This window comes from Pan paniscus, chromosome 5 (assembly GCF_029289425.2).
Source record: "Pan paniscus chromosome 5, NHGRI_mPanPan1-v2.0_pri, whole genome shotgun sequence".
Classification (NCBI taxonomy): Eukaryota; Metazoa; Chordata; class Mammalia; order Primates; family Hominidae; genus Pan; species Pan paniscus.
In genome coordinates, this window is record NC_073254.2 from 89,061,320 (window position 1) to 89,075,217 (window position 13,898).

The 13,898-nt window shown below is 32.8% G+C and overlaps 1 protein-coding gene across 2 annotated transcripts in view; it reads left to right on the forward strand.

The window, feature by feature from the left end:
* ADGRB3 (adhesion G protein-coupled receptor B3) overlaps window positions 1-13,898 on the forward strand; it is a 750,487-nt gene that overhangs the window by 420,489 nt on the left and 316,100 nt on the right. For both annotated transcript variants that reach the window (XM_003809552.7, XM_057302535.2), the window contains exon 14: window positions 3,846-3,948. In XM_003809552.7, coding sequence (XP_003809600.3) covers window positions 3,846-3,948 — 103 coding nt within the window. The remainder of the gene's footprint in view (window positions 1-3,845; window positions 3,949-13,898) is intronic.

Here is a 13,898-nt window from a genome sequence, read left to right on the forward strand (position 1 = left end):
CATGTTTGGGTGCTATGACATTAGGTGCACATATATTTATAATTGTTACACCTCCCAAGAGAATCAACCATTTTATCATTACATTGTGTCTTTTTTTGTCTCTTGAGACAGTTTTTGACTTGAAGTCTATTTTGTTTGATATAAGTGTAGCCAACCTCATTCTCTTTTGGTTATCTTTTACATAGGATGTTTTATCCCTACTTTTACTTTCAGTCTATGGATGCCCTTATATACAAAGTGAGTCTGTTGTAGACAACTGAATTGTATTTTTAATCACTTTTTATACTCTCTTTAAGATATGGTTCATGTGCCTTTAACTTCTTAAGACTCTGCAAAAAAATGTGAAGATTAAGTTGGGTTACCTTTGAATGATTAATTCTACATATTTTGAAATGTTTTATATATCAATGAGCATAAATCTCAAGGACAGAAAATAATTTTATTATTTGAGTCGTGAAATCCATTTGGCTGTCAGATCTGCTTTTCTAGCAGTGAATGCAAATGTGCAGCCAGCCAGGGAGCATTAGCAGATCACAAAGCCTGACATGGCATATCAGAAGCCAGCTATTCACTTGTGCAAATTAGAATAAATTGATGGAATAAATTAAAGACAATTTTGTACACTATACACTTTTTGAAAAGGAAGCCATTGCATAATGTAAATTTGCTTATTTTTTCTCCTTTATTAGGCATTTAATACCATGATATTGGCATTACATTTTAAATCAACTTGTTAAAATTTTGACATTTTTGTTTAGTATTTGCTTATTAAACAAAACACTCAAACATGTTTTAAGTATTAAAATGTTCCAAAGAATAATACAAATGAGGACATATAAATGATAGATAAAAATCTTGCTCTCATTGAGCTTATTATCATATGGAAAAAGACATGCGTAGAATTGATGGATGCTTTCATAGAGGTAGGTGCACGTTACTGTATTGGGGCACAAGGTGTCAGGGATTCACATGAATGGTATTAGCACACTGATATGTACGCATAAATTGACACATATCTCTTCTCAAATATATTCTAAATATATTAAAACATACACACATTTTCTTTCTCTCTCTCTCTCTCTCTTTCTCTCTATCTCTCTCCCTCTCCCTCTGTCTCTCCTTCTCTCTCAGCAAAAGCCATAGGGTTGATTCTGTCCTCTAGGGAACTTCTCCACCAGGCCAGTTGAGCAGCTGATGAACCTAACACAATGTAATATACCCTGCAGAAGGCAACTTATTGTAGCTACTTTGCTCCTTACAGACCAGCCATTCAGGGCCAAAGTCTCCACATTCCCAAACACACAGGGAGCTTCATAAATATCTTGACAAAATTGCAATCTTCTTTATAGGATACCCACATCTGTGTTTGTTTTCCAGTAATGTATCCATTCATGGAACTTAAACATAATAGAGATACCTTTCTAATGTAATAATTATCTAATAACAATTAAAATTGGTAATCATTGGGTTTTATTAAAAGCCGGTAACTAGGATTATAAAGAGAACCAGAATAAAGAGACAAATGGAATTTGAGTGAAGCCTCAATATTTTTGTTTTGCAAAACCAAACCAGAACTTAAACATATTCAGGCTAATCCAAAAAAGGAACTTACATCTGTCTGTTCAGGACTGATTGTTCTCTGGGAGAAATGTTCATAATTTCTCTGGTAATGACAGGTGGATATTTCCCCTAACTCTAAGCTGTATACACCATTCTCTGGGAGGCCTGCCAGCTGTGCTAATATGATCAACCACCCAGGATCACCTCTCAACTTTTGTCAATTTCTCTATTCTCACTTGGTTCCCTGATCACTTTTACTCACAGAAAAACATGGAAGAATAATTTGGCAAAGGAAGCTTGGCATTTAGAGCTTAGTTTTCTGTCCTTCAAAATGTACTGTACCTTCAATTGACTCATTTAGCATTTAATGAAAAAAAAAAAGACTGTTAACCAGCTCTCTCTGTCTGCAACAATCTTCCTCTTAACAAAAACAAAATAGACTTATGCGTTGTTGTTTTTTACTCTTTACTCTTAGGCTGAATAGCTTCCTGAGTGTTTAAAAAAGTGTCATTTGACATTACTGCATACATGAGAAATGCACTTAAAAATGTTAACCCATGCGAAATAGGTGTATAGTTCCTCTGCTACTAGATATAGTAAATTCCTCCAACCACGGAATAACTCCGCATTTTTTTCTGATGAAATCTTGTGCCAAAAACCATCTCATTCGAGAAAAACAAATCTCAAAAAAAGCTAGGTTCAGCATGGTTCCACCGTATCAGAACTATATGACTTAAATGGTACAATCACTTTAGAAAACAATATGGGAGTAACATAAAGTTAAGTATGCCTTTACAGCATAATCAAGGAATTCCACTCTCAGATATTCACCTTAGACATATGAAAATACATATCCATACATAAAATGTGTATGGTAATTATTTATAATAGCCAAATATCATTAGCTATTATTTCTAAAGGCTAAAAATCAGAAATAACCTAAAGGTTTTAACCTAATTGATAAATACATCAATAAATTGTGCTGTATTTGTACCACAGAATATCACTCAACTGTAAAAGGAAACAAAATAGATGAATCTCAAAAACGTTATGCTAAATGAATCAGGTTAAAATTAAAAGTCTATGTACTGTATGCTTCTATTAAAATGAAATTTTAGAAAAGGCAGAATTATAACAGCAGCATGTCCGTGGTTGCCTGGGAGCATGGAAGGGTAGGGGATGAAATACAAAGGGACTTGAGAAAACTGTTTAGGGTAAGGGACTGTTTGTCTATGTTAAATGTGGTGGTACTTACATGGTAGTATACAGTTATCCAAAGAATTAAACTATGTACTTAAAATTGTGAGTTTTATCTGTAAATACTACCTCAAAAAACAAAAAAGGGGAAAAAATTAAATGATTTTGTCATTGATACCTAATGTGAATTCTCCAGAATAGTACATGCCCAATGGAAGAGCATGTGGTTTATTATTTCACAATTCCAAACAGGGATATATTCACACATAAACACTCAAGTGTGTTTTGAGTAAAATTAAATCATCTTTAAATCTCTAAATACTAGATGATCTGCAGCATTTTACATATTTTGTGTGAAAACCTACATATACTAGAAAAAGTTGGTTCAGTTTTATGTTTATATTGGTAGATAATTTCTTGTAAACTATAGATATGATTTTCTTAAAATAACTTAAACTTCTTTGTAAATGAAATATCTTGGTAAGATATTTCAGGCAAAATGTCTTTCTTAGATTGAGAGTATTGAGATCAAGCAGTGGCCTGTCAATCTCTATTGCCGAAATAAATTGTGGTCAGTAATTAGCAACAGCATTTATTTCTATTTAAACTCTGTTTGCTCTAATGTTACTCCACATTGCAATTATTTATTGTAATGTGTTTTGGGATAATCCATAAAACACCAAGACAGCACATTGCAATAAGAGTATTTGATCTCCGAGAGAACAAAACTCTTAGGTCCTCCTTGATATAAATGAATTATATTCATTTAAATATTGTCTGAAGGTTTGAATTCACAATCCGTATCTCTTGTAGGTGAATCAGATTTAAGTAATCAAAAGCTTATCAGTGCTGTTGCTTTTTCATATTTTCTGCATCTAAAATGGTAAAATGGCCTTTTCTCCCTAAGTTTTCTGTTCCACATAAGGTTTCTTTACAGCAGTAAAATGTGACTTTCCATGAATAACACTACGATTTATGTTTTTGCTTTGGATGCATTTATTTGAAACCATCCCAAAATGTATTGAGCAGTAGGAATTTATACTTTTCATCAGTCATTTCTCCTTTTAATTATAATTACTCTGTTGCAGAAATTATACTGTCATTAATTCCAAAATCATCGTGGTCACAATAAGGCCTGAACCCAAAACAACTGATTCGTTTCTGGAGATAGAACTGGCTCATTTGGCTAACGTAAGTACCATCCACTGGGCACTGACTTGCTTATGGAATTACCTTTCTAACAGTCATTCTTTCAACTGATAACACCAGAATACATTTTCTAGACTTTTATAGTTGCAAATATATTAACTTGTTATGAGTATGTGTATTATAAAGAAACAGAATGATTATTCTATGCTTTTTTCATGATAAAATTCTCTTCAATTTATCCAAATGAGTATATGTATTATAAAGAAACAAAGAATGGTTATTCTATGCTTTTTTCATGATAAAATTCTCTTCAATTTATCCAAATAATAGTTAATAAATCATTTATCAGTGCACACATCTTTACCAAGCTTTGTGCTAGGCACTGGAGAAGATGAGGTGAGTAAAAGCCTGTTAACTGTAGTGGTGCTTACATGGTAGTATATACAATTATCCAAAGCATTAAACTATATACTTAAAATTGGTGAGTTTTATCTTTAAATAAAACTTGATCTCACTATGTGGTAGGAAAGAAAAAATTTAAGTTGCATGCCACAGTAAAAGTTATAAACAGTGCAAAGGGGAATGATTAATTCAGCGGAAGGGGGTGCTGGGTGGAGTGGGTAGCATGTAGAAATACTAAGTCAAGGATCAGGGAAGGCTTATTATAACTATCTAGGTGATCGCATTGTCTAAATCAAAATCTTTCATCTCAGAATGAAAAGAACCCATTCTTAAATCTATCCAACTGCAGCTGAAATGCTTCAGATTTTGTTCAGTCCTCTACACAAATTTTCAATGTCTACTTATTATTTAAATATTCACTTCAAATACTTAAATCATTGAAGTGGAGGAGCAAGGAAAGTGATACCTATGAAAGTCTTCCTTATTGTACTTTCATAGTTCCTGTATTAAAATAAGTCAGTCTCATGATTTACTTGTACATATTTTTATTCCTTGCAAAGTTTTTATGAAGTTGACCTTTCTTTACATTGAAAAAAAAAATAAAGCAAAAAGTGATTAAGTCATTTTCCCAAGCCCATATAGTTAGTGAATGACATAGCATAATTTATACTCACATTCTTTTGGCTGTAAAACTTGTGTATTTTCTACTATTGTGTAGTTTCTGATTTCCTGAAAAAAATCAGCCTTAGTTTTATAGAAAAATGATAATCACCTTTTCTGTGAATCACTTTTTCTAAGATGCCCCAGGCTTCCTGGATTATTTAATAAAAATTTCAAATCTCTCTGCAATAACTTTCAAAGATCATTTGATATTTAAACTATTTAACTTTAAACTATTCTAAATAGTGTAACTATTTAAACTATTAGTTAATATTTAAACTATTAGGTGTTTTCCTGCTTTTGTCAAAATGTGACCATACTAGTTCTATCTAACCTTAAGAACATGTTTTAGTTATACAATATCTACCTCCTCATACCTTAGTATAGCCCTCATCTCTTCACTGCACTGAGAACTGGGAGACATTTTTAACTTTTGAACATTTGCTTTTGAATAAAGAATTTGTGTATTCAAAATTTTTTACAAAAATATATGTTTTTATTGTTTTTCTACAGTTACAAGTATTGGGAGAATGTAGTAAGAGATATTAATTCTCTGTATCAGATTATAGAATTACTGAAGAAGCACCCAGTATCAGAATGTGTACTCTGTTTCTTATGCAGAGAACAGTTGTGCAAATGAATCACAAGACTTTGATAAAGATGAAATCATTATTTAGAACTTAAAGGACATGTTAAAGGAAGCTTTTTTAATAAATTAAAAAAGAGTAGTCTCAAAAATAGTGTTGAAATAGTCTCACTATTTGACTATAATAAAACTATTTGAAATGAACGTATTTAAGCTTTGAGTCTGTCTTTTATGTTCTGGAAATGTATTTTGTCAGCTGATTTACAGAAGATATAAACCATGTACTAAAAATATTTTCTACATATGGAAAACAAAGAACATAGTCAACAAATTTTATTAAGCACCAGCTAGTACTGGAATGACAATGAAAGTCAGCATGTAAGAATGATGAGATAATTATCAGAAGTCACTTAGAATTAATTGTGTCTTTCAGTATTTTGAGTAAGTGAATTGACCAGGTTCCCACGAGAATGTATCTCTACTCTAGAAAGCCCATGTTTAAAATATATGTATACATGTAGAAATCTGTTACAAAAAAGTGGATGGGGAGAGGACAATAGAAAGAGGAACAATTTTATGCTAGAGAAGAAAAAGTCTCTAGGCGCTCTTGTTTAGAATCTGCCCGCCGTGCACATTGTGCCTCTTCTCAGAGGCTCCTCCAGTTACTGACCACACAACTGAGCCTCTCTGGGCTGCTCTGGACTCTTTTATTTAAAATATCCATCTCACTGTTGTTTGTACAATATATACAGACCTTCTACTTTAGTGTTTTGAATTTCTAAAGCTTATTGTATTTACATTTATTTTATTGCTAAAATTAGATTTTGTGAAATACTTTGGAAAGTATTACTGTTCACTAAGGGAGGGAATATGTGGTTTATTTATCGAATATCATAATATTATTACCAGTCTTATAAAAATATATTCTATGTACTGAGATTAGTTTATTTCCATTGAAGAGAAGACAAAAAAAGGTCTATTTTGAAATACAATGTTAGCTGAAATGTGAAGAAAAAATATATCTTAAATATGCAGACTGAAATTTATTAGAACAAGCCTGAACTTCATGTATATATACACACACATGCACACACACACACACACATATGTACATATATTCAGTTGGCCCTCAGTAGCTGCATCCATGGATTCAACCAACCACAGATCAAAAATATTTGGAAAAAAATGAAAAATAACAGTATAACAATAAAAATAATACAAATGTAAAAATATAGTATAAAAACTATTTACATAGTATTTACACTGTATTATGGTATTAGGTCTTGTAAGCAATTTAGAGATGACTTCAAGTATACAACAGAATGTGCATAGGTTATATGCAAATATATATAAGATACTTGAGCATCCATGGATTTTGGTATCTGCAAGGGGTTCTGGAACCAACCCCCTGTGGATAATAAGAGACAACTAATACAAACACACCCATCCCCCCACCTCCAACCTTCACACATATACATCCACATATATATATTAATATATATATGCATGTATATATTAATATATATATGCATGTATATATATATACATGCCCATATTTGTTGCCTTCAAATTTTTTTAGAAATGACGCATCTCTAATATCAAATCTGTCTACTTTCACCTATTTTCTTATATCAAAAATATCCGTTATACTTTCAGGAAAGAATAACTTCAAAATTACATTTTATTGAAATGCCATGTGAAAAAAAAAGGAAGAATGGGAATTAATAGTTACAGTGAGTTATAGTGAGTTAACAGGAAAAGGCTGTTAACATTTTCTTTTAAAAATGTGTCTCAGAAAGCTTTTTAACAAATAACATTTACAATATGTTAAATATAATAAGGCTCTTGGGAACTGATAGGAATAGGTAATAAAATATGGAACCTAGCAATTCCAAATTCTGTTTAGCAAAGCCAATTGCAGCTTTAACCAGATTATGTCATTAATTAGTAAGACACTATTCTTAGTTCAGTTTTTCAGGCTGATGGCTTCATTGTCATGACCTATAAAGTTAGGGTATATGGTCTTTAGTGCTTAAGCATAACAATTAATTGCTTTAAAGAAATATCAAATTTTTTTATCCCTCCAAAAATTTGTTTTTTATATCACTTAAGAGTGACATTTATATTCATCAAATTTTTAGATCCTATAATGCATAAGGAAAGTTAATCATCTTATTGAAAATAATTCTTGAGGCCCAATGAGTGCAATGAGTAGATCCCTATGTAGACAAACACATATGCTATTAGGATCCCTTGTGTCTGACAGGTCTGGGCCTACTGTGACTTTCCAAGGTGAATAACATCTTTATCTTTAAAGATGAGTCAGAAGAAAAAGAAGGTAAAATGCATTTTAGTTATCTCATGCTCTATCAACTTTGCAAGCCTGAAAATGCATACTTTTTCCAAATGAAGTCTTTATGTAGTTCCATTTCAAATGGAAAGATAGAGTGGACCATACCAGCCTGCAGTCTCCTCTTGGCTTTTAATTTTTTTTTCCTCTGGGCATCAACTCCAAATGGTATAGGTAGGGTACTGCTGCTGTCTTTCAGGGTTGAGATAAATGCATTATGTTTGTAGTTCTCAAATTGATCTAATGAGAATTTGGGCTTGTAGGTTTTGTTTTCTTTGCCATACTTGCGTGCATTCTAATAGCATGAAGCTAACAAATTAAGAAATTTGTTTTATGTGTATAAACCAATTTTAAATGAAAATTAACCATGACCCTATGACCTTTGTAAATCATAGTGGAAAACACAGTGACAACTCTAACGAATATGCTTGTTATCATTAGATAAGCATGAGAAACAATGAAAAGAAATTCCAACATTCATCAGTGGGTATTTTCATGAATATAAAGGTTAATAACCTAAGGATTTAAAAATCACTTGGCAAAACTTTGAAAAGTTCAGTGTGTGCATCCGTAATTTTCACAAAGGGCTGTTTGATATGCCTTTACTTTTTGAATTACTTTTCTGCCCTAGCTTTATCCATTTGGAAGTGGTTTCTGATATTTTGTCTGTTTACAGTTCTTGGTAACTTTTATGGAGAGTCTTGAAATGCTACTAGACAAGGAGATTAAAGGCTCTTCCAACAACTGAAATTGAGATAGAAATTGCTCTCTGGCTACATTTTTGGTTATAGCCTAAATTTCTTCGGTAGACGTCCTTCTCATGTTTCAAATTTAGTTTATTGTTTATTATAATACATAATTGATATTCTTTAAAAACATTTTAGTATGATTGTGCTATTGTTGGAGCAGGGGGTCAGCAAACTTTTTTAGATAAGAGTCAGATCATAAAGAATTTCAGGCATGAGAGCCATAATGGCTTCTGTCACATCCACTGAAATATGGTGTTATAATCTGAAAGCAGCCATTGACAATATGAACCAATAGGTGTAGCTGTATTTCAATAAAAAGTAACTTACAACAGATGGCAGGTCAGATTTGGCTCATGGGCTATTGTTTGTCAACCCCTGTGTGATACGCAGAATAGTGACTCCTCCAAAGATGTCCACATCCTAATCCCCAGAACCTATGACTGTGCTGTGTTACAAGCCAAAAGGGATGTTTGTGTGAGTACATGTCAAAACGCATATGTGTGTTACATGTCTCTGCTATAACCCCATATAATTATTATTAGGACATATTATATTGCTTTTGGACGTAAAAGAAAAAGACATAGGCTATATGTTGTACCTATATAAAATCTAGTTATTTAGTCTATTTATTGAAGTTATTTGCTACTTTAATTAATATTAAATACTTGCACAGTTTTAACTCTAGAAGACCCATTTGCTTGCTGAGAGGTACACCAGACTCTGTGCAGCCATTATTGGAAATGATGTGATCACATGCAGGTAGGACACTCTGAGACATATACGTGGAGGCAATGATTTTCTTTGAAGCATATACATGTAAAAACGTCCTGATGATGGTTCTGCTTTTTACTGCTTCCCATATGACAAGTGGAAAGTATTCCTCTGGAAATAATGCAGGTTAGTGATATATCTCAGAAATTAGAGAAGCAAGCTGTCATCACATCTATAAAAATAGTGTCATGTGGTTAATGTGGGCTACTAACTATATAGCAGAAGTGATATTAAATATGTGCCCTCTCCTTGCATTCCAATCAAATAGCTGCCAACTTTCTGTGAATAGCTGTGTACATAGATGGGACTCATTCTGATTAAAACGGTATTCTACATTTCTCACTTCAGTGGCCTTCATGTAATTCTGCTTTAGCTAAAGCCAATTTTTTTTCATTCCATCTTAGTTTGTCTAGTTTTCAGTGTGATGAGAATCCTCATAAAATCCATCCAAATTATCTACATCTCCAGCTTCCTAACAAATAAGAGTACAGTATTGTATTCTCAATGTGTCTTTTAAGGCTTTAGGTACACAGCAGCTATCCCTTAAAAACTGAACATAAGACCCAGACTTAGCTCCTTCTAAGTAGCATTTAAAATACTAAAATATGGAACAGTACTTATCATAACTTTGAGAACATATTGGAGAAGAACATCCAGGAGATTACTTCCTGTTGAGTTTTATATTGTATTTTTTCACTGCCTCATCCCCTTGCATGGTGTTTTACTCTTTAAGGGACTGTAGAACTGTTCATATGTTAAAAGACATGACACTGAAATGGGTCCCTCTCACTGATCAACTATTAGCGGACTGTGATGGATTTGACTGTGGAAAAATTTACGTCTGCTAATGTCTTGCTTCCCTTAGCAATTCCTGAGATGTTTTTAATGTGTCCTTCTGAAGTATCATTAAAATTATGGGGAGGCTGAGGCGGGTGGATCATGAGGTCAGGAGTTCAAGACCAGCCTGGCCAAGAGGGTGAAACCCCGTCTCTACTAAAAATACAAAAAAAAAAAAATTATCCAGACGCAGTGGCAGATTACTGCAATCCCAGCTATTCAGAAGGCTGAGGCAGGAGAATCGCTTGAACTCAGAGGACAGAGGTTGCAGTGAGCCAAGATTGCGCCACTGCACTCCAGGCTGGGTGACAGAGTGAGACTCTCTCATTAAAAAAAAAAAAAAAAAAAAGAAAGAAAGAAAAGAAAAAAATTTATGAACAAAATATGAATTAGTCTTTTGCAGATCCAGTTAGGCAAATTGGAAATATTCTTGAGGAATCTCCAAAATCTATTTGGGTAGCTATATACAATAATAACAATCTTTAGTAGGGAAAGAGAGAGAGGATAAACTTAGCAAAATCCAGGTCATTTTAAAGTAATGCCTTGCCATCTAACATTTAGGAAATTAAAGAGAGACAATACAGTGTCAGTTGAGGAGTCTTTCTCCCATTCACTCAACAGATCAAATGTCCAACTCACTGAACGATGTGACAGAAAAATTCATTCTGTAACATCTGACTCAGAGCACTAGAAATGTTCAAATAATTGTGATGAAGTCACTGCCCTTCTTCATGCCCTTAGCTGCCTTGCCTATTTACTTGCTGTGCCTCCAATGAAAAGAGATTATTTTGTTTCAAGGAGGCTGTGAAAGGTACAAAAAAGTTCTGAAGTTTCAAGATTAGTAGTTTATTATGGCATATAACCACCAAGCATTCAAAAATCTGAATAAAAAATAGAGTAACCACTTTATTTCTTTTTTTAAGCAATTGTATTCGTAATTTACAAGTAATAATTGTATTGATCTGTGGGGTACAATGAGAGGTTTTGATATATGTTTACAATATAGGATTCTTAAATCAGGGTAATGAACAAATCCATCGCCTCACAAAGTTTCAGTAGATGGGAGGAATATGCTTTAATGATCTATTGAACAGAATGGTGACTATAATAAATAATAATGCATTGTATATTTCAAAATTACTGAGTAGGTTTAAATGTTTTCAGCATGTTATTTCTGCCATGTGTATCATGAGCAGTGATTCTCTAAATTTGATGTGAAAAAAAATTATGGAGAGGCAAGAGTGCCATTATTAAAATGCAGATTTCTAGGTTTAGCCTCAACCTTAACATTCCTATAGCCAATGAATCTACATTTTCAGTATGCATCCCAGTTTATTCTGAAGTAGGTCCAGAGAAAACACTTTGAAAACATCATTAATATAGCAAGAGTGTGATTAAGGTAGCATATGCATTGAATGTATTGAAAATTTAAAACACCAAGGAAAGTTTAAAGAAACTTGGTCATTTGTATTGTGACATTATTGTTATCTTTTCTGTAACCAACTTGTTTCAGATCTCTGCTCAAAGATAATCTTGCTGATGAAGCTTTCTTAAATAGACAAAAGTACTATCCACTCTATTTTCCTAGTTGTACCTAGTCGTACCTCTCTCTCTCTGCCCTTCACTATGGTGAAATACATGAGGCAGGGACTTAGTTTTGCTCATCCTTGTATCACAGTGCCTTGAATGGTTTTTGGAATGTAATAGATGTTTAGTAAATGAATGCAGAATGGTTGCAGAATGGTTAGACTTGTTGTGATCATCTGCCTGCTCTCTCTTCTGACTTCTGCACTTTGTGAGGGTAATATAACATAGTTGAGTATTTCCTTAAAAAGACTTAGAAGAGAGTTTTGAAAGAATAAAATGAATTTCTAGAATCATTAAAAGTGAGGGCTAGAAAAGATGTCCAAATCACCTATTTTATAAATAAGACAACAAAAGTTATGCAGTTCAACAAAAGAGAGAACTATCCATTGGAATGCTTTGGCAAAGCTAGTGATATATTCTACTGTCAAGTAAATATATTTGTTTGGTTGACGTTGGAACAGAGGAGAGAAGTAAAAGAAAATAGTGAAGGAACTCAAGAGTGGTATGTAGAACATCTATGGCAATTAGAAATTTGAGCAGTGGTGCATTTTTTAAATGCTTAAAAGTGAGTAAATAGAAACATGTAGAGTTCAGCTAGAGTTTTGAATGGAGCCAAGAGTGGCAGTTTTTGTTTGTTTGTTTTGCCAAAAACATGGTTGTCAAGAATATCATTTCCTTTTCAAAAGTTTCCAAATATGTGCAGTATTACCATTTTGTATGTCAACAAATACTATTTATTGATAGTTTGGTAAATTAATCTTCTTTAACCCATCTGTCTTGTTTACCTGAGAATTTTTGTTTTCTTAGTTTACTGCATTTGTTAAAACTACTTCTACAGATTAGTACTTAGCTTCTCTCTTTTCCTCTCACCGTGTCATCACATTTTGTTATATTGGGCTATTTCCCATTATTGATTTCCTGTAAATCCTCGTAACAGATCTTGTAGCAGAGTCCCTTTGAGAAAAGTAACTGAAAATTATAACAAATATTTTACAGGTACTTACTCAGCAAAACCTTTTAGCCAGCTTTGTTTTTTTTAATATTTAGAATCCATTCATCATTGGTTGCTTTGTTTTCCGTGTCACATTCTTATTATTTAAGTGACTAGTCTATTTAGATACTAAGTTTTCTCTTATTTGTTTGTTCGGCTTATTTTTCTAAACTTCAAATGTTCGAACTATTGACCTTAGCTCACAGTCTCACATATTGGTGACTATACTAGAATAAATGTTTATTGTATACATCCCAGAATGTGTAGTGAAACTTAAGATTGAATGATGCATTTTGGAACCTATAATAATGCTCACATGTATGGTGTTTAAATTTTCATAACCACAAAAAGAAAGAGAAGCATGCAGCAGGATCTAAGAAGTAAGGGGTGAAGAACACGGAGAATAAAACTGAATGTTGACAAAGTCATGGAAAAAGATTAGAAGAAGCATTTCTCGTTTTGAAACCTTTTTTGAAGAATAAATCAGTTTCTTTAGGGTGATAAAAAGGAAAGAAGTATCCAAACAATTAAGTTTATGTGTTCTTTTCTAATTTTTTTTTGTTGTGGCTTACTGTGAACAATCATTGTGAAATATTAAGCCTATAATCAGTATCTTATATTAGTTTATATAAAGATTTAACTTAATCTACATTATAAATCATTAAAATCAGCCAATTAGATTTAATGGATCTGTTATCTCAAGTTCCTCAGCTGCACTTGGTTTCTATATCCTTGAAATGCATACTGTCATACTCTTCACTGTGATGTTACAAGGATAATTTGTTTTCTATAAGGTTCTCTGAGCTCCTTTGAACAAAGCCCTAGGTAAATATAGCATAACTTTATGACAGCATTTTGGCTATGCTGAGGATTTATCAGAAAGTCACAAGCTATATGAAAAATTCAGGTAAGACTAGACAGGATCTTATAAGATAGAGAAGAAACCAATTTAATACACCATTCCCCTTTCCTTCCATGGAACATCTAGATCTATGCAGTCTGTAAGAACCAGATAAGAACCCATTTCTTCTATGAAACTTGTGCTGACTAGCATAGGCC